This window comes from Papio anubis, chromosome 11, assembly GCF_008728515.1.
Source record: "Papio anubis isolate 15944 chromosome 11, Panubis1.0, whole genome shotgun sequence".
Taxonomy (NCBI): Eukaryota; Metazoa; Chordata; class Mammalia; order Primates; family Cercopithecidae; genus Papio; species Papio anubis.
The window spans coordinates 104,474,721-104,500,868 of NC_044986.1; the positions used below are offsets into that span (position 1 = coordinate 104,474,721).

At 39.3% G+C, this 26,148-nt stretch overlaps 1 protein-coding gene across 15 annotated transcripts in view; it reads right to left on the bottom strand.

Moving 5' to 3' along the window:
• The window catches only part of MLLT10 (MLLT10 histone lysine methyltransferase DOT1L cofactor), a 228,829-nt gene that overhangs the window by 134,327 nt on the left and 68,354 nt on the right, over positions 1 to 26,148 (bottom strand). For 14 of the 15 annotated variants that reach the window (XM_021943935.1, XM_031652461.1, XM_009214071.4 and 11 more), the window contains 2 exons: positions 25,783 to 25,837; positions 16,825 to 16,934 (listed from right to left, as the gene is read on the bottom strand). In XM_021943935.1, coding sequence (XP_021799627.1) covers positions 16,825 to 16,934; positions 25,783 to 25,837 — 165 coding nt within the window. The remainder of the gene's footprint in view (positions 1 to 16,824; positions 16,935 to 25,782; positions 25,838 to 26,148) is intronic. The other variant, XM_021943947.2, reaches the window with a different exon arrangement.

A 26,148-nucleotide genomic window follows, 5' to 3' on the forward strand; every position in this document is an offset into this window, starting at 1 on the left:
TCAGAGTTGATGGCTTCTGACTCACTGAGGTGGTGGTTGTGGCACTTTCACTATCTTTCTTTCTTTCTTTTTTTTTTTTTTTAAGTAGAGACAAGGTCTTGCTATGTTGCCCTGGGTGGTCTCAAACTCCTGGCTTCAAGCAATACTAGTGTCTCTGTAAGGGATGGGATTAGAGGTGTGAACTACCACTCTTAGCCATTTTTTAAATTAACAATAAAGTTGGCTATATTAATTGACTCTTCCTTTCATAAAACATTGCTGTGTAGCATACGCTGCTGTTTGACAGCATTTTACCTACAGTAAAACTTTCTTCAAAATTGGGGTCAATTCTCTCAAACCTGGCTGCCACTTTATCAACTAAGTATAGGGGCATATTCTACAACCTTTGTTGTCATTTCAACAATGTTTACAACATCTTCACAGGAAACAGATTCCATCTCAAGAAAGCACTTTCTTTCTTCATCTATGAGAAGATATTCACTGAAGTTTGACCATGAGATTGCAGCAATTCAGTCACACCTTCAGGTTCCACTTCTAATTCTAGCTCTCTTGCTACTGGCCACCACATCTGCAGCCTCCATCAAAGTCTTGAATCTCTCAGTCATCCATGAAGGTTACAATCAACTTCTTTCAAACTCCCATTCATGTTGATATTTTGACCTCCACCCACAAAACACAAATGTTCTTAATGGTACCTAGAATGGTGAATTCTTTCCAGAAAATTTTCAATGTACTTTGTCCAGATCCATCAGAGGAATCACCCTCTATATAGCAGCCATAGCCTTTCGAAATGTGTTTCTTAAATAAGACTTATATGTCAAATTGACTCCTGGATCCAGAGACTGCAGGATGGATGTTGTGTTAGCAGGCATGAAAAGAACATTTTCTTGTACATCTTCATCAGAGCTCCTAGGTGACTATGTACACTGTCAAAGGGCTACTAATTGGCCTACATTCAACATTGTTGTGTCTTAGGGAACAGGGAGGCCTGAGGAGAGTAGAGAGAGATGAGGGAACAGCGAGCTGGTACAGCAGTCAGAATGCATACAACATTTATTAACTTCACCTTATAGTAAGTAACATCAAAGGTCACTGATCATACATAACCATAACAGATATAATAATGAAAATGTGTGAAATATTATGAGAATTAACAAAAAGGGACAAAGAGTCACTAAGTGAGCACATGCTGTTGGAAAAATGAAACCAACAGACTTGCTTACTCCAGGGTTGCCGCAAACCTTCAATTTGATAAAAAAAGAAAAAAGCCATGCAATTCCTGTGAAGTACAATAAAAAGGAGCCCAATAAAATGAGATATGCTTAAGAAAAAAAAAAAAGATATGCTTATACATCTTACTAAAATTAAGTAAAGTAAGTTAAGATAAAGATAGTAAGCCCTACAACAACCACTAAGAAAATAATTCAAGAAAAATCGTTTTAAAAATCATAAAGGGCCGGGCACGGTGGCTCACGCCTGTAATCCCAGCACTTTGGGAGGCTGAGGCGGGCGGATCACGAGGTCAGGAGATCAAGACCAGCATGGCTAACACGGTGAAACCCTGTCTCTACTAAAACTACAAAAAAATTAGCCAGGCGTGGTGGCAGGCCCCTGTAGTCCCAGCTACTTGGGAGGCTGAGGCAGGAAAATGGCGTGAACCCAGAGGCAGAGCCTGCAGTGAGTCGAGATTGAGATATATATATATATATATATATATCTCTATCTCAATGTGAGTGAGTTGAGAGATATATATGTATCTCAAACATAAGAAAGGCCAGGCCAGTAAGCGAAACACCTGTAGCTCCCAGCACTTTGGGAGACTGAAGCAGGAGGATAGCTTGAGCCCAGGAGTTTGACACCAGCCTGGGCAACATAGCCAGTCACTACAAACAATAAAAAACTTAGGCATGATGGCATATGGCTATAGTCGCTGCTGCTTGTGAGGCTGAGCAGGAAGGATCACTTGAACCTGGGAGGCTGATGTTGCAGTGACCGTGACAGTGCCACTGCACTCCAGACAGGGTGACAGAGCAAGACCCTATCTCAAAAAATAAAATAAAATAAAATAAAAATGAAAAATAAAAGAAAGTAAAATGGTATACTAGAAAGTATCTGTAGGTGGTATCCAACTTAAAATCATTCTACTTAAGAGTTTCTCAACTTTACCACCATGATGCAAACCCAACACACAATAGTACAATATTCTCTTGTGATGCTGGGCAGCGGCAGCAAGCCACAACTCCCAGTCAGCCATGCCATCATGAGACTAAACAACCAATGCTTGCTTGTCCAGTGAACCATGTAGCCAGATGATTTCTCCCAACTGTAGGCTAATGTAAGTGTTCTGAGCATGTTTAAGGTAGGCTAGGCTAAGCCAAAATGTTAGATCAGTAAGGTATATTTCTTTCTTTTCTTTTTTTAGAGATGGGGTCTCACTATGTTGCCTAGGCTGCAGTGAAGTGGCTGTTCACAGGTGCAATAATCACAAACGAAAGCCTCAAACTCCTGGGCTCAAATAATCCTCCTGCCTTATTAGAATGTAAGCTCATCATAACTCAAGAAGCATCTGTACTTAAGATTAAAAAGGTAGGAAAAAAAAATAGGAACTAAGTAGGCATAAGAAAAAAAAAAAGGGGGCAGGCTGCCAACCCAGGACCAAGGGGTAAGGCCATGTCAATGGGCCTAGGGAACAGAATATCAAGCCACAGAGAACTATTTTCAAGTCTCAGAACTGAATGGAATTTGTCCTGCAGACTTATAAACCTGCTCTAAATCCCTATTTTCCTTCCAATTTCTCTCTTTTGGAATAGGAATGCTTCTCCGCCTGTCCCACCACTGCATCTCAGAAAGATAACTTGTTTTCTATGTATCACAGGTTTAGAAATAGAAGTTGTTATTTTTTTTTTTTTTAGACAGAGTCTCACTCTTGCCACCCAGGCTGGAGTGCAATGGCACAATCTTGACTCACTGCAACCTCTGCCTCCCGGGTTCAAGCGACTCTCCTGCCTCAGCCTCCCGAATAGCTGGGACTACAGGCAGGTGCCACCACACCTGGCTAATTTTTGCATTTTTAGTAGAGACAGGTTTCACTGTGTTAGCCAGGCTAGTCTTGAACTCCTGACCTCAGGTCATCTGCCCACCTTGGCCTCCCAAAGTGCTGAGATTACAGGTATGAGCCACCAGAGATGCCCAGCAGAGACAGAAATTTTGCTTCAGAATTAACCAAAGTCTTAACCCATCGCCAATTCAGATGATTCAGAAGATGAGATTTGGGACTTTCTGAGTTTATTATACTCAGGTAAGATGTGAGACTTACTTACAGAGTTTACATCAAAATGGATTAATACTTTTGGGGGATATTGGGATACAGCGCATCTATTTTGTATGTGGAAAGAACATAAACTTTGGGGGGGCCAGAAGGCAGTCTGCTATGGGTTGAATTGTGAATTGTGGTCCCCAAGAAATGTATGTGAAGTCCTTAACCCCCAGTATCTTAGAGAGTAACCTTATTTGGAAAAAGGATCATTGCAAATGTAATTAGGATGAGGTCACATGATGGAGTAGGGCAGGCCTCTAATCCAATATGACTCATCTCCTAATAAGAAGATAGCCATATGGAGACAGAAACAAAGGAAGAATGGAATGTGAAGACAGAAGCAGAGATTAGGGTGATTAAAAAAAGAAAAAGAAAAAAAAAAAAAACCTGTCAACCATTGACACCCATCACCAAAAGCTAAGAGGCATGGAATAGATTTCCCTTATGAGTTCTCAAAAGGATCCAACCCAGCTGATATCCTTATTTCAGACTTGTAGCCTCCTTAATTATGAGAAGAAATTGCTGCTGCTTTAAGCCACCCAGTTTGTGATATTTTGTTACAGCAGCTCTAGGAAACTACTACAGGAGATGTATGAAAAATTGGCTATGAGCTGGTCAGGTTTTAGAATTGGGTGATGAATGTATGCAGGGTGTTTGTTATATTATTGCTTATTGTTTTACATATTTGACAATTTCAGAAATAAATTCTTAATAAACAAAAGAATGTTATAATAAGTAGAGTAAGTAGTAAAGTTTTAAAAGCAGAAGCAAACAAATTAGAAAACATTTGAATAAAATTGGAAATAAGCCCCAAAGCTGTTCTTTACATCAGGGATAAAAGAAATTGATCAAGGCCAGCACAGTGGCTCACACCTGTAATCCCAGCACTTTCAGAGGCCAAGGTGGGCAAATCACCAGATATCAGGAATTTGAGACCAGCCTGGCCAACATGGCGAAACCCCGCCTCTACCAAAAATACCCAAAAAAAAAAAAAAAAAAAAAAATTAGCTGAGCGTGGTGGTGGACACCTATAATCCCAGCTACTCGGGAGGCTACGACAGGAGAATGGCTTGAACTCAGGAGGAGGAGGTTACAGTGAGCCAAGATCGCACCACTGCACACCAGTCTGGGCAACAGAGTGAGACTCCATCTCAAAAAAAAAGAAAAAAAAAATTTTGGTTAAGAGTTTAGATAAAGGAAAAAATTCCATTTAAATGTTTATGTGAAGAAAACCATAATGGATTACATGGCACAACAACAGCTTCAAAAAATTAAAACCAATTTGTAAACATTAATCATCACAGTTACTTATATTCCCTTAAAAATGATCTATATGCCCCTAGTGTCACATAAGACACGTTAATCTAGGAGTCTACTCACTCAGACTTTTTGCAACTAACATGCATTCCTTTGTTTCTTCATCACTGTGGGGAAAAGGTGGTACATACAAAAGGTTCTTGACATAACCCTATAAAAAGATTATCACATGGTATATTACCTGGGAACTTATATGGTCACAATTCCAGGATACGTCAATGCTATCAACTTTCAAAAAAAAATAAATTTGACCTATAATGGGGGGGCCAGTCGGGGGTAGGGGAGAAAGAGGCAAACTGTGTATCCTGGAACTTTGTAGCTGGAAAAAAATTACCAGCAGCAGCAGCCTGATCAAAACTGCAACTTCTTGCCCACCTGGACAACCCATCTCTCTTTTCTAGAAATTAGCATCTGTGCTCAATTTCTAATAATGGACTGGTGCCTAGGTACTCATGTTTGTCTAGGTGAAAATAGCTTCTAAATCCAGGTGCTTACACCAGAATTGCTCTCCTGGAAATTTAGGACTGAGACATCGAGTCAGTTACCTGTAGGGTAACCTGTAGAATCACAGATTTCTCAAATTTGACCTGTCTTATTTTGATACCATGTTGCTCAGCAATGTAACCTCCCCTTAAGTATCAGTTTTTGTAAAATCTCCTAATCAATTTCTTATCAATTATATAAATACCTATCATCTAGAGTATTCCAGAAGCCAAACGAACATTAAAAAAAAAAAAAAAAAAAAAAAAACAGAGATAGGGCCAGGCATAGTGGTTGACTATAATCCCAGCATTTTGGGGGCTGAGGTGGAAGGACAACTTGAGGCCAGGAGTTCACAACCAGCCTGGGCTATATAGCAAGATGCTGTCTCTCTACCAATTCTACCAATATTTTTTAAAAACTGGGTGTGGTGGTGGCACCTGTACTCCTAGCTACTTGGGAGACTGAGGTGGGAGGACCGATTGCTTGAGGCCCGCAGTTTGAGGGTATCATGAGCCATAATTGTTCACTGCACTCCACCATGGCGTGACGGAGTAAGACTCTGTCTCTAAATAAATAAATAAATATTACAAAAAGAAAAGCATTGAGACAGGTAATATTGGTGAGTGAGATTATAGATTTTAATCTCATGAACAATTTTAAGCTAGCTACTATACACTGCCATTTTCAAAAGTTTAGATTGGAATGCTTGCTGCCTTTGGTAGCTAAGAGAAAAGAAATAACAATGAGGGATATTATAGTGCCATTCTTCCACAGTCCTTATCAGATAAATAGGCCTTTGAGTCTTGGAATTGTTGGGAGTAAGAAAGCAAATAATATATCAAGTTGACAAGCACAAAAGACACAAAGAGACCAAGCATGGTGGCTCACTCTTGTCATTCCAACACTTTGGGAAGCCAAGGCTACGGGGTTGTTTGAATCCAGGAGTTCAAGACCAGCCTAGGCAACATAGTAAGATCCCATCTCTACAAAAAATAAAACAAAAGTAGCCAGACATGACGATGCATGCCTGTAGTCCCAGCTACTTAGGAGGCTGAGGTGGGAGGATCGCTTAAGGCTGGGAGGTCAAAGCTGCAGTGAGCTGTAATTGCACCACTGCACTCCAGCCTAGGCAACAGTGAGAGACCATCTTGGAAAAAAAAGAAGTGGGGGAGGGGAGGAGAGACCACAAGAAACAAATATAATGAATAACAGTTTACTATTCCTGAGAAAAAGAGAATACCAAGTACAAGAGAATGTGTAATTAAGGGTTGGGGAGAGGGGGCTGGAGAGAGAGAACACATAGACAACAGAGAGAAGTCAAACAGGAAATTTCAAAATGAGAATCAGCTGATATATCAAAAAGAACAAATGAGTTTTTTTACAGATAGAACTGCAAGATTTTGCTTTTCAAAATGATTCAATTCTCCAGAAAAGAAAAATTAATGTAATCACTCATCTAAGTAACTAGTATAAAGTGCCAAGCAAAACTAAACATTTATTAGATACAGACAAATGCAAATATATTCAATGCTTTCATACAAATGTGAATATCTGGGGCCTTATTATCATCTTGTTAATATATGCCAGTGAACAATTTGTAGACACAAGACTTGTTTTACAAACAGGGTAATATGTTCCATGAACATAAGCCGGGAATTTAAAACTTAGTGTCTATTTCTTCATTCTAAGAAATGGTTCAATTAACTCACTGTGTGTGTGCGTGTGTGTGTGTGTGTGTGTGTGTTCTATCTCAGGTAGTGGTGATGCACCTAGAACATATATTCTCGAAATGGAAAACTCATTCTGCTATTTCTTCCTCCCTCTTCTCTGTCACATTAAATTGATCACCAGGCTGGTCAGCTGAAGCTCTTACATATTACTGAATGTCTCTGTCCTGTTGTTCCTACTACTTCAGATCCTCATTAGTACCTCCGGGACACTGTCAGAGTCTAAACAGATTCTAGGTCTCTTGTCTCTTCTATCTTCCATCTCCCAATCCTCCTTCCCCTGATCCATTAGAATGACAGACCTAAGCAAATCCTTTCTGAACATAAAAACCCTTCAATAGGGATAAGCTTTAGGCTCCTTAACACTATGCATGAGGTGCCTGAACATCTGACCCTTGACAGACTCTCAGCATTCTGCCTAGCACATTCAGGGTCCTAACAATACTACCCTTCTCCCTGCCACCATCCCAAATCCCTTCCCCTGCTCACCACTGTCCTTGTTATTTCCCACTTCAAAGTTTTTGCTCCTTCAATCTGTAAAATTAACAGCCACTCATGTGTTCCTTCCTTTCTCCTCTCTTCACAGTCAGCACCTGGAGGTTTCTTACTCTTAGGAAAAACTGCGACCTTTTCTAAGATACCTCCCCTCCCTCTTTCCTCAGTCCTGTTAAAGGTTCGGTGGACATTCACTGTACCTCAAAAATCCTTGCACATATTACTGTTTAACAATCACTGATTTATGCACATCTATCCACTATACAGACCTGGTACATATAAGAGGACAAGCCATAAATGAGGACAAGATGAACGGGCAGATAGATGAAATGTTTCGCTTCCCTATTTACCTGAAACCTCATTTTGGGGAGTCCTAAAATCCATAAAGAATATTTAGTGCTTTCAAAAATATCTTTTACTTGGCCAGGCACAGTGGCTTACACCTGTAATCCCAGCACTTTGGGAGGCTAAGGCTGCTGGATCACTTGAGGTCAGGAGTTCGAGCCCAGCCTGGCCAACATGGCAAAACCCCATCTCTACCAAAAATACAAAAATTAGCTGGGCATGGTGGTCCACGCCTATAATCCCAGCTACTCAGGAGACTGAGGCATGATGAGAATCACTTAAACCTGCGAGGCAGAGAGGGTGCACTGGGCCAAGATCATACCACTGCACTCCAACCTGAGTGATACAGTGAGAATCCGCCTCAAAAAAAAAAAAAAAAAAAAAAAAAATTAGCTGGGTGTGGTAGTGGATGCCTGTAATCCCAGCTACTCCAGGGGGCTGTGGCAGGAGAATCACTTGAACCTGGAAGACGGAGGTTGCAGTAAGCTGAGATTTCAGCACTGCACTCCAGCCTGGGCGACAGAACAAGACTCAATCTCAAAAAAAAAAACAACAAAGTTCTGGCCAGCGCAGTGGCTCACAACTGTAATCCCAGCACCTTGGGAGGCCGAGGCAGGCGGATCACGAGATCAGGAGATCGAGACCATGGGATGTTGAGGCAGGAGAATCGCTTGCACCTGGGAGATGGAGGTTGCAGTGAGCCAAGACTGAGCCACTGCACTCCAGCCTGGGCCACAAAGCGAGACTCTGTCTCAAAAAAAAAAAAAAAATTGTTTACACAGACACTAAATATACTGATAAAAACTTAATTGCTATCCACTACTATTACTTTTGGGAAAAAATAAGGCGGAAACAGGTTAGCAATTTCTAAGACTTCCATTAGGTTTAATCTTACAATTAGATGACATCATGTTTTTTGATGTTTTTGTTTGTTTCTCTGGCCTAGCTCATCCTTCCTATACTTATAAACACTCTTTACTTCAGGGCCATCCAATATAAAGAAGGACTATTTAAGAATATACATATACATATACATATACAAATGATACACTCATCATCTGCTAACTACTCTCTATGGAAACTGTAGCTTTCTAAAAATGAATGCTTCCTTGACTCTGAAGGATACAAGCTTCTACCCCAAAAAAGTTCCCAAATCCCTTTGCTGCCACAATGTTCACATTTCTGAAAACTTATTAAAAGGTAATTTTTAGGCCGGGTGCGGTGGCTCACGCCTGTAACCCCAGCACTTTGGGAGGCCGAGACGGGCGGATCACGAGGTCAGGAGATTGAGACCATCCTGGCTAACACGGTGAAACCCCGTCTCTACTAAAAATACAAAAAAAATATTAGCCGGGCGTAGGGGCGGGCGCCTGTAGTCCCAGCTACTCGGGGGGCTGAGGCAGGAGAATGGCGTTAACCCGGGGGACGGAGCTTGCAGTGAGCCAAGATCACGCCACTGCACTCCAGCCTGGGCCACAGAGCGAGACTCCGTCTCAAAAAAAAAAAAAAAAAAGGTGATTTTAACAAAACATGTCAGTGAAATCATGAGTTAATGCATGTAACAGAAGAAAATATTAGCAGTCAAAAATATAAAAATAGGATCCAATGATTTAAATTTTACAAAAACTGGCCACTGGCCAGAGCTGCTGGCTCACAACTATAATCCCAGCACTTTGAGAGGCTGAGGCAGGAGGACTCCTTGAGACCAAGAGTTAGAGACCTCCCTGGGCAACATAGGGAGATCTTGTCTCTATAAAAAATAAATAGACCAGGTGCACTGGCTCACACCTGTAATCCCAGAACTTTGGGAGGCAGCCAAGGCGGGCGGATCACTTGAGGCTGGGAGTTCAAGCCCAGCCTGACCAATGTGGCGAAAACCTCTCTACTAAAAATGCAAAAAAAATTAACTGGAAGTGGTGATGCATGCCTGTAATCCCCGGCTACTTGGGAGGCTGAGGCATTAGAATTGCTTAAATCCAGGAGGTAGAGGTTGCAGTGAGCCAAGAGTGAACCACTGTACTCCAGCCTGGGTGACAGACTAAGACTCTGTCTCAAAAAACACAACCAACCAACCAAACAAATAAACAAAGGAAGTTAACCTATGAGGACACAAAGGGATTAGAATGATACACAATGAACTTTGCGGATTTGGGGTAAAGGGTGGAAATGGGGTGAGAGATAGAAGACTACACATTGGGCACAGTGTAAACTGCTTGGGTGATGGGTACACCAAAACCTCAGAAATCACCACTAAAGAACTTAGTCATGTAACCAAACACCATGTTTTCCCCAAAACCTATTAAAATTAATAAATATTTTTAAAACTGGCCATTATATATTTAACAACATGTAAAAAATTTCACAGGTCAATACAGTGAATTCTCTGCTATTTAGATATACAATAAAGATATTCCAGCAAATTGTTTTCCTAGTACTCACAAAATTTCATTTTTTCTAAATTCCACAATGTTCTAGTCACATAGCACTATTTTTTATTCTCTGAACATGCCTACCACTTCTTCCCTTTGCACCTGCTACCCTAGGTTATGTCACTTTCTCTGTCTGGAATTTTTATTTGATCCTTTTCTGCACAGGTCAAATGCCTAATTATTCTGCAAAGCCCTAGAAGCTCTTTGTACGCCTTGCTCAATTCCTGAGACAAGAATAATCCCTCCTTTCAATATTTACCCATAATACTCCATTCGGCCTTATTGTTATGTAATATATATTTTAATTTTCATACATTTATTTATTTGTCTTCCTACTTGAGGAGGGGAAACCCCCTATTTTATTTATCCTCGAATTCCTGGTGTCTAATACAACGCTTGATACAAAGTAGGCCCATAGCAAATGCCCAGTAAATAAATATTCCCAAACGTATCCTTTATTACCTATCATCCATTAAGGACTGATGTCTTCAAAACCATTTTGCAATCATTCCTGTCATTTCAGAATTGCATGCCCCATTATTAGGCATAAAGAATATACATGAACAAAATCTTATTATTAACTTTTTTTATTTTTTGAGACAGGGTCTCACTCTGTCACCTAGGCTGGAGTACAGTCACACAATCATAGCTCACTAGAGCCTTGACCTGCCAGACTCAAGTGATCTCACACTTCAGCCTCTCGAGTAGTTGGGAGGGACTACAGGCGAGCACCACCATGCCCGGCTAATTGTTTTTCTTCTTTGCAGAGGTGGGGTCTCAGAATGTTGTCCAGGCTGGTCTGGTACTCCTGGGCTCAAGCAATCCTCCCACTTCAACCTCCCAAAGTACTGAAATTATAGGTGTGAGCCACCACACCCAGTTCATTAACTTTTTTTCTTTTTTGTTTTTTGTTTCTTTGCTTGCTGTTCGTTTTTGAACAGGGTCTTGTTCTGTTGCCCAGGCAGGGGTGCAGGGGCACAATCACAGTTTACTGCAGCCTCGACCTCCTGGGCTCAAGGGATCCTCCCACTGCAGCTTCTTGAGTAGCTGGACTACAGACGCATGTGCCTCCCCACACCTGGCTAAATTTTATCTTTTGTGTAGAGAAGGGGTCTTGCTTGTTGTCCAGGCTGGTCTCAAACTTCTGGACTCAAGCCATACTCCTGCCTGGGCGTCCCAAAGTGCTAGGACTACAGGCATGAGCCACTGAGCCTATTCTAACACTAAGTAGAACAAAACAAATCAACAACAAAAATCCAACAAACATAAAGCGATCGCATATAAGAAAAGCTATAAAAAGGAAAGAAATAGAAAGAAGAAAAAAAGTAAACTTGATAAACAGATGCACCATGTTTCTGGAAGGAAAGAGTCAATATTATAAAAAATATTCATCCCTAAAACAGTATTTCACTGTAACTCTAATACAGTCTAAATTGTGCTTTTATTAGTCCTAATGTTCATCTAGAAAAATAAATACATGACAATATTTGTCTTACCATGTACTAAAACGTATATAAAGCCATAACAATTTAAAATAGTGTGGTACCAGAATAAAAATAGACACACCAATGGAACACAAAAAAAGTCCAGAAACATACTCAAGCATTTAAGAATTTAGTAATGATTCAAACAATATTTCAAATCACACTGGAAAACATAGATTATTCAGCAATAGTGTTGGAAAAGTTGACTAACCAGGTGGGAGGGGAAAGTTAGGCACATATCTTACCATATTCTAAAATTAATTCTAGGCTAATAAAATACTTATATCTAAATAGTTCCTTCTTTGGGCTACCCTCGCTCCTTTTCTACTTGAACACTTTAGTCTTAAAGCCATGAGATGGGGCTGGGCATGGTGGCTCATGCCTGTAATCCTAGCACTTTGGGAGGCCAGAGCAGGCAGATCACTTGAGCTCAGGAGTTCAAGACTAGCCTGGGCAACATGATGAAACCTCAACTCTACAAAAAAATACAAAAAACTTAGCTGGGTGTGATGGGTACACCTGTAGTCCCACCTACTTAGAGGGCTAAAGTGGAAGGACTGCTTGAGCCCAAGAGGTCGAGGCTGCAGTGAGCCAAAACTGCACCACTGCACTCCAGCCTGGGTGACAAAGTGAGCCCTGTCTCAAAAGAAAAAAAAAAAGGCCATGAGGTGGGTTCAAGCATAGTAATTATCCATGCTGGGGAGGAGGGGGCAGTCCAATACAAGTATAAGAGCCTGAGTAAGGTTGGCTCCCCTAAGGGGCTGGGGATAGTGGTGGGGATAATCTCAGAGCAAGGTGAAAAGATCAACCAAAGTGGAAGTAGTGAACTGAAGCTGAATATCAAATCCCAAGAGGGGTGAAAAGGACTGGCATGCAGGAAAGCAGCAGCAACCCTGAACTGGGTTAGAATAGCATCTGCATTAGGTGGAGCAGCAACAGAAGGTATGTCAAAACAGGAGGTTGATCAAATAAGTAAACTATTAAAAATAGTAAGAGTCAGGTTTCTGTCTGAGAATCATAAACATGGGGGAAAAAATTAAAATGAACCCTGTTTTGTTGGGCTAGATTTGGAGAAGTTACCATAAGCATATGGAGTTCAATATATAGAGATGGTTACAGTAATAGAGAGGTGTGTGTGTATGTATATTCACATAATGAATCAAAAGTATTGTGTGACCTCACAGCTTGTTCTTTTTTTTTTTTTTTTGAGACAGAGTCTCACTCTGTTGCCCAGGCTGGAGTGCAGTGGTACAATCTCGGCTCACTGCAACCTCCAACTCCCAGGTTCAAGCAATTCTCCTGTCTCAGCCTCCTGCGTAGCTGGGAATACAGGTGTCCACCACCATGCCCAGCTAAATTTTTTTTTTTTTTTTTTTTTGAGATGGAGTCTCACTCTGTCGCCCAGGCTGAGGTACAGTGGTGCGATCTCAGCTCACCGCAACCTCTGCCTCCCAGGTTCAAGCAATTCTCCTCCCTCAGCCTCCTGAGTAGCGGGAACACAGGCACCCACTACCATGCCTGGCGAATTTTTGTATTTTTTAGTAGAGACGGGGTTTCACCATCTTGGCCAGGCTGGCCTTAAACTCCTGACCTCATGATCCACCTGCCTGGGCCTTTCAAAGTGCTGGGATTAGAGGTGTGAGCCACCGGGCCCAGTCAATTTTTTTTTTTTTTTTTTGAGACAGAATCTCACTTCGTGAGCCATATCTCTTCCTATATATATTCAAGTATTTATATTTATCTATATAGTGGTTGTGGTAGGGATTATAATTTTCTTATCAGTAAATTCAGTCTACTGAGTGTACCACTTTTTTTTTTTTCTTTTTGAAACGGACTCTTGCTGTGTTGCCCAGGCTGGACTGCAGTGGCACTATCTCGGCTCACTGCAACCTCCACCTCCCAGGTTCAAGCAGTCCTCCTGCCTCAGCCTCCTGGGTAGCTGGGACTACTGAGTAACTGGGACTAGTAGAGATGGGGTTTCATTGGCCAGGCTGGTTTTGAACTCTGGACCTCAAGTCATCCCGCTGGTTTCGGCCTCCCAAAGTGCTAGGATTACAGGCCTGAGCCATCACGCCTGGCCCACAGTTTTCTACATAGATATAGAAACAATATAGATGTGAATTTATAGAAATACGTATCTCTGCAGGAATGCACACACACATACACACACATTTCCTAGCCATGCTGACTGAGAGTAGCAATAACCCACACCTAGCACCCACTTTGGCTCCTAAATATTATTCTTGCCTAAAAGAAATCAAGGCTCCTCAGAGAAATGGTGATTTCAGAACTACAGCAGGAATAATACAAGATGAGCTTGGATTATACTGCTGTGTCAGAAGTAGAGAAATGCTTCTCTGAAATGATAGGTCAAAAGACACAGAAGTCAGCTTAAAGAGGTCCCACCAGGCAAACCTGAGACAGTATGAACATCAAAATAAATGACATTAGTGGAATATAACTTATTAAAATAAAATAGCATAAGTCCATACTAATAGAAATACTAGGGAGTAAAAAAAGCTTTACCTTACAGTGGAATGTCAACTGATGAATGTAAAAGAAAGGGTGAAATTAGAAAACCACTACTTGCCATCAATCCTAGTCATAAATTAGGTCAAGAGACATCAATGAATGCTAAAATCAGTGAGGAAAAGGCACAAGGAACAAGATGTTTATATACAAAGAACTTCCCCCACAAAATCCACACTGACTATGAAGAGAAAAAAGATTAACCTCACAGTGGAGAAACCTGACAGACACACCTTAACCAAGTGATCAAGGAAAAACTGAAATCATGTACCACCTGATAGGATGCAAACAAAAGAACACAGAATCATACATGCGATACTCCTGCTAAAAACATAACTGTATTTAATCATGATGAAACATCAGGCAAATCCAAATAGGGGGTCATTCTACAAAGTAACTGGCCTGTTATATTCAGAAGTATCACAGTTATGAAACTCAGGGAAAGACTGAGTTACTATTTGAGATTTTAAAAGACCAAAGAGGCCCGGGCGGGGTGGCTCACACCTGTAATCCCGACACTTTGGGAGGCTGAGGCAGGCAGATCACTTGAGGCCAGGAGTTCAAGAGCAACCTGGCCAATATGGCAAGAGCCTGTCTTTACTAAAAGCACAAAAAAATTAGCTGGATGTGGTGGTGCAAACCTATAATTCCAGCTACTCAGGGGCTGAGGCACAAGAATCACTTGAACCCAGGAGGTGGAGGCTGCAGTGAGCCGAGATTGCACTACTGCACTCCAGCCTGGGTGACAGAGCGAGACTCTGTACAAAAATAAAAATAAATAAAAAGGCCAAAGAGTCAAAATGCAGTTTGTGATTCTTTTGCTATAAATATGTCTACAGAAACATGAATGGGTTCCAAAATCAGACAGTAATAAGGTATCGCTGTTAATTTCCTTATTTTGATGGCATATTGTATATTCCCAAGAGAATATCCTTCTTTATGGGAAATTCTGAAGTATTCAGGGGCGACAGCATATTATATTGGTAAGTTACTCTCAAATGGTTTAGGGAAGGAAGAGTTCTTTTGTACTATTCCTGCAACCTGTTTGTAAGTTTTAATGCTTTTAAAATTAAAAACAAAAACAAGATTTTTAAAAATGAACTTCCAAAGCACTAAAAAAAAACAAAAAGTACATTAATATAAAAATTTTCTTTGCACAGCATCAAAGGCAGAAACAATAAAGAGTATTTGCATAAATGACCTCAAAAATGTAAACTTCTGCATTAGAAAAAATTAACCTGCTAGAATCCCAACAACTATGAAAATGTAATAAAATTAAAAACCAAACGTTAAATTATGGGATAAAACACGCACAACAAATATATAAGACAAAATAATATGATCTCTAAAACACTTTGTAAAAAAAATTATAATATTAAAACAGATATGGAAAGGTCAATTAACATACATGAATAATCTTCAAAAAAAAAAAAAACTTTAAAATAATTAACCTTACCAGTACTCAAATAAACTCATTCAAACATTTTAGTATTTTTTTTACTAGAAAGAATAGCAAAGTTTTTAAAAGGGTAACACAGTGTACCTAACATAATATAGAGTTATGAGCAATCTCACATATAGCTAATACAGGGTAACTTCCAGAGGACAATTTCACACAATGTATTTACTGAAGCTTCCAAAATGTCCACACACTTTTACACAGATGCTAGCAGTGTATACTAAATGCCAGACATCAAACTAGGCCCTTCAACCACAAAGGGTTGCTTAATTAAATTTACAGTTTGTTAAATCTCATGATATTCTGTATTACAGACTAAGTATCTATTAAAAATACAGCAGAAACACAATTTATTGACACACAAAAGATGCTGTGTAAGTTTCAAAAGCAAACAAAAAATATAAGCAAAAACAATTCAATTTTTTTGTAAGTATATACTATAAGCAAAAATACACAGGAAAAAACCTGGATGAGCTTGAATGAGAACATTATGAATGATTTTTGTCTTATATTTATTTACTTGTCTGTATTTTCAAGTTTTTAAAATAAATATTAATTACCTAATAAGAAGTTTTTTTACACAAAAACATTTAAAATCTTAAAGCTGGCTGCTATTTCTTCCAAGGATGGAATGTGTACCTTCAATTAAATAGTAAAACTATATTTAAAGGCACATTGGGTAATGGTGAAACCTAAAATGGAGAGGAGAATAAAACAATAATATAATATGTACTAAATGAAGAAAAATATACAAGAAAAAAAGCACACTTTTTTTTTTTTAAGGTCAACAATAAAAACCATATCTTGGGGTACAAATAACTTTGGCAGGGGAGACAAGTAACATTCTAATACAGGACTGTTTTTCAAAAAAGAATGTGATACACTGTAATGAATATTATGCAAAATAATAATTCAAATTTAACAGACTCTTGATACTTGAAAGAACAAAAGAAGTAGATAATTCATAAAAGGCCGATCTCTAAGGATTAAAATATCCTGTAAATCGTAGAATACTAAATACCTAGGTTACTATAAAAGGTAAGACAGTTTTGCTTGCTTTGTACTCCTGTGACCTTAGTAACATATTAATAACATTTTAATAACTGTAGTTTGGTGTAGTAATTTTTTTTCCAAATCTCCCCTAAATTTGATGGAGACCTGTAATTTTAAAAACACAAAAACTTCCTTTCTACTTCCCAGCAGTGATATTTAAACAGTAATAAAATAATATCCACTGTACCTTATTATAACGATCATGCGGAACAGACTGTAAAACAATTGGTTCCATTGTGGAAACATTGGCAAATTGTACCTCTGGAATATACAGGGCACAAACCACATGGGCCCAACCTAAAAATAAATAAATAAATGTCATATTTTCAGTTTTATCAAAAGCAAATTAACATTATTAACTTCCTTAACAGATCCCTCAAATGTCTGTTGAAACAAATGCACAACAAGGACATTAACAAATTCTCATTGCTGTCTTACTTCCATTGCTTGAGAATACTCAAACCACTACTAAAAAAAAGCATTCTTAATCATTTCCCCAGTTATGATGTACAGTAATATAAATAAAGGGAAACATTCATAAATTCAGATGTCGGCACTAACACTTCTTATACAGGCGACCAAATATTCACATCAACACTACCTCTGAGAATCACTATAAAAGGAGTTTTTAAAAGTTTAATACTTATGATAAAATTTAATAATTTAATCTTAATCATTTTAAACATCAACATGAAATTATTTTTATCTTAGTGTCAATATTTTTAATATTAGTAATAATCATTTCACTATTTTAATTTGAAATGTGTTAAATTTCATATGAAATATATATGTACATATTTTTTTGAGACAGAGTTTCACTATTGTTGCCCAGGCTGGAGTGCAATGGTGTGATCTCGGCTCACCGCAACCTCTGCCTCCCGGATTCAAGCAATTCTCCTGCCTCAGCCTCCCAACTGAAGGTATTAAAGAGCTGATATGATAGTGAGGAGTTTCTGGGCTAAAACTGGAAGAGAACGAAAGTTCTAGGTATAGTTTTTGGCCACTTTTGCCCGGGGTACATTTGCCTATTTCAGAGAAAGCAGTGGTGAGGATGAAGGGTACTTTTTTTTTTTTTTTTTTTTGAGAGAGTTTCACTCTTGTGGCCCAGGCTGGAGTGCAACGGAGCAATCTCGGCTCACTGCAACCTTTGCCTCCCAGGTTCAAGCAATTCTCCTGCCCCCACCTCCCAGGATTACAGGCGTGCACCACCACACCTGGCTAAATTTTGTATTTTTAGTAGGGGTGGGGTTTCTCCATGTTGGTCAGGCTGGTCTTGAACTCCCGACCTCAGGTGATCCACCCAACTCAGCCTCCCAAAAAGCTGGGATTACAGGCGTGAGCCACTGCACCAGGCCTGAAGGGTACTTTTGACAGACTCAGAGGCCTAACAGTACAGGGATGTACATTCACAACCAACCAAGAGAAAAAGGGAACAAGTAAACCCCTCTCCTTTCAGATGCAACACTGAAGGGCAAACCAGGGGTAAGAATACACTAAAAGTACATAGACCCTCAAAGAGACTACACCAGGGCTCTGACCATCTCAAACTCTGAAATTTGACCAATAGAATCTTAAATTACAACCCCTAAGGCACCAAGCAGATGCAAATATACATCTATCCTCTCTAAAAGAAAATAGTATCATCTTGGCTACAAATAATTTCTACCCTTTTTTTTTCTGAGACAAAGCCTTGGTCTGTCACCCAGGCTGGACTGCACTGGCGTAATCTTGGCTCACTGCAACTTCCTCCCAGTTCAAGCAATTCTCCTGCCTCAGCCTCCCAAGTAGCTGGGATTGCAGGTGCCCACCATCACAGCTGGCTAATTTTTGTATTTCTAGTAAAGACGGGGTTTCATTATGTTGACCAGGCTGGTCTTGAACTCCTGACCTCAAGTGATCCGCCAGTCTCAGCTTCCCAAAGTGGTGGGATTACAGATATAAGATACCACACCCAGCCTAAAATTTCTTAATTACATATAATTTCCAGCACAATAAGTACCAAACACATGGACAAGACAATATGAATGAAAATAAGGAGAAACAAGAAAATCAAAACAGATCAGTATTTGAGTTATCAGATAAAGATTTTAAAATAAGTATGCTTGCTATGATCAAGTACACACAAGACAAAATTCTAAATTGATGCAAAGAACTGAAAACTATAATAATAAATTAAAATTCCAGAAGTAAAGCACAAATTTAGAAATCAGCCAGGCACAGTGGCTCACATCTGTAAGCCCAGTACTTTGGAAGGCTGAGGCGGATCGTTTGATCAGGAGTTCAAGACAACCCTAGGCAATAAAGTGAGACCCCATCTCCACAAAAAAAAATAATGAGCCAGGTGCGGCGGCATGCACCTATAGTCCCAGCTACTCAGGAGGTTAAGGTGGGAGGATTGCTTGAGCCCAGGAGTTGGAAGTTGCTGTGAACTATAATTGTGCCACTGCAATCCAGCCTGGGTGATAGAGACCCTATCTCAAGAAAAAAAAAAAAAAAAATCAATGGGTGGGATTAACAATGGTTTAGACATGGATGAAAAGAGAATTAGTACGAACAAAACAGGTCAGAAGAAATCCAGAATGTTAGCACAAAACACAAAAGTAAGAAATATAAAAAATGGAATAACACACGTGAAAAATGTAATAGGCAGATGGGTCTAACACACACGTAATAGAATCTTGGAGAAATATAAGAGAGAAAATGGCATGAAAGCAGTATCTGAATTGATAATACCTGAAAATTTTCCAGAACAGAAGACCCAAAGCCACTGACTGAAGAACCACTATAAATCAGAATAATATAAGATATACACCAAGGGACATTAATAAAACTACAGAAAACTAAGGGAAAGAAATGAAAATCTTAAAGACAAAAGGCAAATTATCAAACGAAAAACTAGGTAACTAAATAAAGCCAGAAAACTTTTTTTAAAAAAAAGATTTCCATTAAAGGAAACACCAAACAATTTTCCTTGAGTAATAGGAAAATGATTCCAGAAGGAAGTTCAGAACTGAAGAAAAATATAAAGAGCAATAAACATGTAGGTACATTTAATATATGATGAACATATAGAACAATAACGCCTTCACACTCATTTACAATACAAATGACCATTAAATATTAAAACACTGGAAAGGTTTGTGAATGTATGCAGTTTTTGTATAAAACTATAACAAAGACTGGAAAAGGAACAGATAAACGAAGTCTATATGGTTTCATTCTACATTTCATGTTAAGTGGTACACACAGGCCGGGTGCGGTGGCTCATGCCTGTAATCCCAACACTTTGGATAGCCAAGGTGGGCAGATCACTTGAGGCCAGGAATTTCAGACGAGCCTGGCCAATATAGCGAAACCATGTCTCTACTAAAAATACAAAAATTAGCTGAGTGTGGTGGTGTGTGCCTATAGTCCCAGCTACTCAGGAGGCTGAGGCAGGAGGACTGCTTGAACCCAGGAGATGGAGGTTGCAGTGAGCCGAGATAGTGCCACTGCAGTCCAGCCTGGGCAACACAGCAAGAGTCCGTTTCAAAAAGAAAAAAAAAAAAAGTGGTACACTCAGTAGACTGAATTTACTGATAAGAAAATTATAATCCCTACCACAACCACTATATAGATAAATATAAATACTTGAATATATATAGGAAGAGATACGGCCAAGAAGGCAATTTAAGGCAATTTAATATAATTAATTAAATTTACATGCAATACTAACCAGTTGCATTGTTAAACTGACTAAAATACAGCACTAAAAAAAATCACAAAAAGAACAAAGAGAAATAAGAAATAAGAGGGAAAATCAATGTTAAGAACAAATAGCAGAAGACTTCTACTTCTGTCCAAGATAGACTAAGATGTTCAAGAGAAAGCCACAAGGGAAACTGGAAAATGTCTTGAACGGAATGGCAACAAACATGAAATTTATCAGAACTTGAGACATAGGCTGGGGGCAGTGGCTCACGCCTGTTAATCGCTTGAGCTCAGGAGTTCGGGACCAGCCTGGGCAACGTGGTGAGACCCTGTCTCTACAACAAATACAAAAAACATTCGCTGGATAAGGTGGCATGCACCTGTACTCCCAGCTACTTTAGGGCCTAAGGTAGGAGGATCGCTTGAACCCAGGAGGTCGAGGCTTCAGTGAGCCGGGATCACACCACTGCCCTCCAGCCTGGGTGACAAACTAAGGCCCTGTCTCAAAACAATAACAACAGCAGCAAAAAAAAAAAAACAAAAACAAAAACAAAAACAAAAAAACACAACTTCTGGGATTCAATAAAAGCAATAGAGAACAACTTACAGCATATATATTTTCATTAGAAAAGAAAATCTAAATTAAAAGACCTAAGGTTCCACCTTTATAAGTTAGAAAAGAAGAGGAATATATAACACATAGTAAGTAGTAGGAAGGAAATAATAAAGAGCAGAAGTTTAACAAAATAGAAAACAGGGAGATGAAATAAAAATTAACAAAGCCCAAAACTTTCTTTAAAAAGGTCAACAAAATTGAACAATTCTATTTGGACTGGTCAAAAAAATAAAAATAAAAACAAAGAAAAAACCAGAACAAAAATCGCCAACATCAGGAATAACAATGAGGTAATTACTGCCAATGCTAGCAAAATTAGCAAAATAATAATAAAGTACTATTGGCGGCCAGGCATGGTGGCTTGCACCTGTAATCCCAGCACTCTGGGAGGCCAAGGCAGGTGGATCACCTGAGGTCAGGAGTTCAAGAGCAGACTGGCCAAAATGGTGACATCTCTACTGAAAATACAGAAATTAGCTGGGCGTGGTGGTGCCTGCCTGTAATCCCAGCTACTCGGAGGCTGAGGCAGAGAATCACTTGAATCCGGGAGGTGAAGTCTGCAGTGAGCCGAGATCATGCCACCATTGCACTCCAGCTTGAGTGACAAAGCAAGACTCCATCTCAAAATAATAATAATAATAATAATATTGGCAACGTCAGTCCAACAATTTCAGCAACTTATACAAAGTAGTCAAATTTCTTGGAAAAATAGACTGCACCAAAATTGACTTAAGTATACAAAAATAGGCTGGGCCCAAGGGCTCACGCCTGTAATCCCAACACTTTGGGAGGATCAGGCAGGAGGACAGCTTGAGCCCAGATGTTCGAGACCAGCCTCGGCAACAAAGCAAGACCACTTGTCTCTACAAAAAATACAAAAAGAAAAAAATATTAGCCAGGCATGGTGTGCCTGTGGTCCCACCTATTCAGGAGGCTGAGGCAGGAGGATCACTGGAACCCAGCAGTTTGAAGCTGCAGTGAGCTATGACTGCATCACTGCACTCTACTCTGGGCAACAAAGACAAAGAGGAAGAGGAAGAGGAAGAAGAAGAAAAAGAAGAGGAGGAAGAGGAGGAAGAGGAGGAAGAGGAAGAAGAGGAAGAGGAAGAAGAGGAAGAGGAAGAGGAAGAGGAGGAAGAGGAAGAGGAAGAGAGGGAGGGAAGGAAGGAAGGAAGAAAGCAAGGAAGGGGGGGAGGGAGGGAGGGGCGAAGGAAAGGGGAAAAAGGAAAGGGGAAAAAGGGAAAGGAAATAGGAAAAGGAAAAAGGGAAAGGAAGAAGGGAAGGGAAGGGAAGGGAGAAAAAGGAATGTCCCTATACTTTTGCCAAAAAATGAATTTATCAAAAATTTTCCCAGAAAAGTTTCAGTTTCTCATGAAGTTCTATATAGAATTCAAAGAAAAATAACACCAAATTTACACAAACTGTTTCATTTTAAGTGACCAGCATAATCCTCAACAAACACCTGACAAAACCACTATAATTCTTAAACAGAGAATTAAAGTACATGACAAAAATAAAATATATGTCAGGATAAGGGCAAGTGAATTTATAGTATCCTAAGAGTTTTAGAGGATTCAGAAAGGAAAAAAAGCACATAGTAACGTTAACTTTTTTTAAGCTAATAGAGAGGGTAGAATGGAATGAGTGAAACAAATCAGAATAGGAAAGACAAATACAAAACATTTAATGGAAGGTTTATACCAGGTGCAGGGATTCCAACATTCTCAAAGCTGAGGCAGGAAGATCACTTGAGCCCAGGACTACAAAGCTACAGTGAGCTAGGATCCTGCTACTTGCACTCCATCCTGAACTACAGAATGAAAACCTGTCACTTAAAAGAAACAAAACTTCGGAATAGTGAAGGTCTTTCTAACTAATAACTCAAAATACAGATGTCATGATAGATTAATAAACTGAACAAAATTAAAATAAAAAACTCATGCATGGTAAAAAGAAAAAATTTTTTTAAAGCACAATATAAATAAACACTAACCAGATGGGTAAAAATGAGTCCAATTCATATCAAAACAGCATAATAATATACGAGGGGCTCCTTATGAACACTCCAATAAATCAAACTAAAAAGATCAACAACTGTGGCTGGGCACGGTGGCTCACACCTGTAGTCCCACCAGTTTGGGAGGCCGAGGTGGGTGGATCCCATCTCTACTAAAAACAAAAAAATCAGCTGGGCATGGTGGCATGCACCCATAATCCCAGCTATTCAGGTGAGTGAGGCAGGAGAATTCCTTGAACGGGGGAGGCAGAGGCTGCAGTGAGCCAAGATCAAGCCACTGCACTCCAGCCTACGTGACAGAGGGAGACTGTCTCAAAAAACAAAGAAAAAGATCCACAACCAAATCAAAAAGCAGACCAAAGAAGAGAAAAAACAAATTGCTCTTCAAACTATAAAAAGATGTGAACTTCACTAATATTAAGAGAAATGCAAAACTACTGCTTGGATATACAAACTTTTACCTGTTAGATTACCAAAGGTATGAAGAACAGTTCTTTTATTCATATATTGGTAAAACTGGGAACACATATTGGTAAAACTACAGGGCGAATAATTTTGGACTATCTATCAAAATTAACTGCAAAACTCCTTTGACCCAATGTTTCCACCTATGGAAATTAATAATCCTATTGTATACAAGCAATGTGACATATATACAAGAGTTAGTCATCAAAGTAGATCAAAAAGTGCATCAACACTGATTGATTAGATATTAGATAACATGGTTAAAAAGAAAAAAAAAGCTCTATACTGAAAACAAGATAAATTGTTCACGCCGGGTACAGTGGCTCACACATGTAATCTCAGCACTTTGGAAGGCCGAGGCAGTAGGATCACTTGAGGTCAGGAGGTCAACACCAGCCTGGCCAACATCGTGAAACCCCACCTCTACTACAAATATAAAAATTAGCAGGGCGTGGTGGCACATACCTGCAATCCCAGCAACTTGGGAGGCTGAAGCAGGAGAATCACTTGAGCCCGAAAAATGGAGGTTGCAGTGAGCTGAGACTGCACCACTGCACTCCAGCCTGGGCAAATGAGCGAAGCTTCAAAAAAAACAGAAAATCAAAGACAAAAGAAAAGTCTCAAAAAAAAATTAAAAAAAAAAAGATAAATTGTTCAGTGAAAAAAATTAAGACGCAGAAGAGTATATAATATTAACCCATTTGTATAAAGATGGAGGGAGTAATTAAGTATTTGTCTATTCACATTTGAATATGCAAAAGAAACCTAGAAAGATATGCAAGAAAGTAGTAATTACATGGTAGCAGGAAAGCTATTGATAAACTGGGCAGATGGGGAACAGGAATAACAGGAAGAGTTTTCAATATATTTTTAAATTTTCTACAATCTGACCGTATAACATAGTCTGAAGATCCAACTGTAAAATATATATAGCTAACCAAAATCATTGTATTTTTACCTTTTATTTACTGATACCATTACTCTAATTTATGCCAAAACTACTTTAGAGGTGGCTACCCAAAATGGAGAAGAGTATAGTAACAATAGGTAAACCTCTACTTTTTTTAGCTGCCTCATCATACATGCCATGGTCTAATAAACTCATGTCTACACATTTCAGAATAGTACTGAGTTGTAGAAAAATATGATTTTTCTGACAAAGATAACTGAAAGTGGAGAAGAAAATGAGTAATACACAAGGGTCCATAGGAAAGTATGCCAAATTGTGATACAGAAGTCAGCATTTCTTTTTTCTTTTCTTTTTTTTTTTTTTTTTGGACACAGGGTCTCACTCTCACCCATCCCAGGGACTGAAGTACAGTGGTGTGACCATGGCTCATTGCAGCCTCGACCTCCCAGGCTCAAGCTATCCTCCTGCTCAGCTTCCCAAGTAGCTGGAACTACAGGCACGTGCCACCATGTGTAACTAAGTCTTTTTATTTTTATTTTTTATATTTACTTTTGCAGAGACCAAGGTCTCCCTATGTTGCCCGGGCTGGTCTCAGACTCCTATGCTCCAGTGAGCCTCCTATCTTGGCCTCTCAAAGAGCTGGGATTACAGGTGTTGGGCAGCACACCCAGCCTAAAAGTCAACATTTCTTTATATTCAAGCAACAAAGATCCTCAGAGTTAAATAAAATTAGCATTCACTAGAAACATCATCTGTCTAGAGATACACAAAAGAGAAAAAAAAGAATCTAAAACAACAGATTTTAGGTCTAACCACAACAACAAAAAAATGTGGCTCATTTAAAAAAAAATAAAAATTCCTACCATAAGAAACTATATCCATTTTAAAAAATAGACTTTTTTTTTTTTTTTGCAGACAGTCGCCTTCTGCCATGCAGGCTAATGAGCAATGGTTCAATCTTGGCTCACTGCAACCTCTGCCCCCCGAGGTCAAGTGATTCTCCTGCTTCAGCCTCCCAAGTAGCTGGGACTACAGGCACGCACCACCACACCCAGCTAATTTTTCTATTTTTAGTAGAAACCAGGTTTCACCATGTTGGCCAGGCTGGTCTCGAACTCGACCTCAGGTGATCTGCCTCCCTCAGCCTCCCAAAGTGCTGGGATTACAGGTGTGAGCCACTTCGTCCAGCCAAAAAAATAAGAATTTTAATTAGAAGTATGTATTTAATAGATCATTCTGCATAAAACAGCCAATGCTTAAGTTTGTTCACAAAGTAGAAAACTTGTGGGTCAATACAGTAAGGATTCATAAATTATAGCCACTACTGTTAAAAATGAGTAGAAAATGCTGTTTAATTTGATGAAATAAAATAAACTACCAGGTATCTGAAAATACTCCACTGCCCCAGTTTTCAGTAACATTTTTTTCAAGAAATCTCTGCACTTACCCCCATTATCTGTTCTTTTTAAAGCTCCATCCTTATGGGGACAAAGTTCACATCTCTATAAAAAAAAAGAAACAGGTAATGAAGAAATATTTCAGATTATCCAAAATGTAGTAGCTTCCCTGCAACTTCAAAACTACTGAAAATGTGAGAGCAGCATTTGTACTATTTGTCCCCAAGAATATTTCAGAACATTCTTCACAAACAGTTGTTCTCGATGACATGTGATCTCCTTCAGAGGACAAGTAATTTTTTTAAAATACATTTTAACTTTTAAACTCCTGCCATGAGCCAGGCGCAGTGGCTCACGCCTGTAATCTTAGAACTTTGGGAGGCCGAGGCGGGCGGATTACCTAAGGTTGGGAGTTC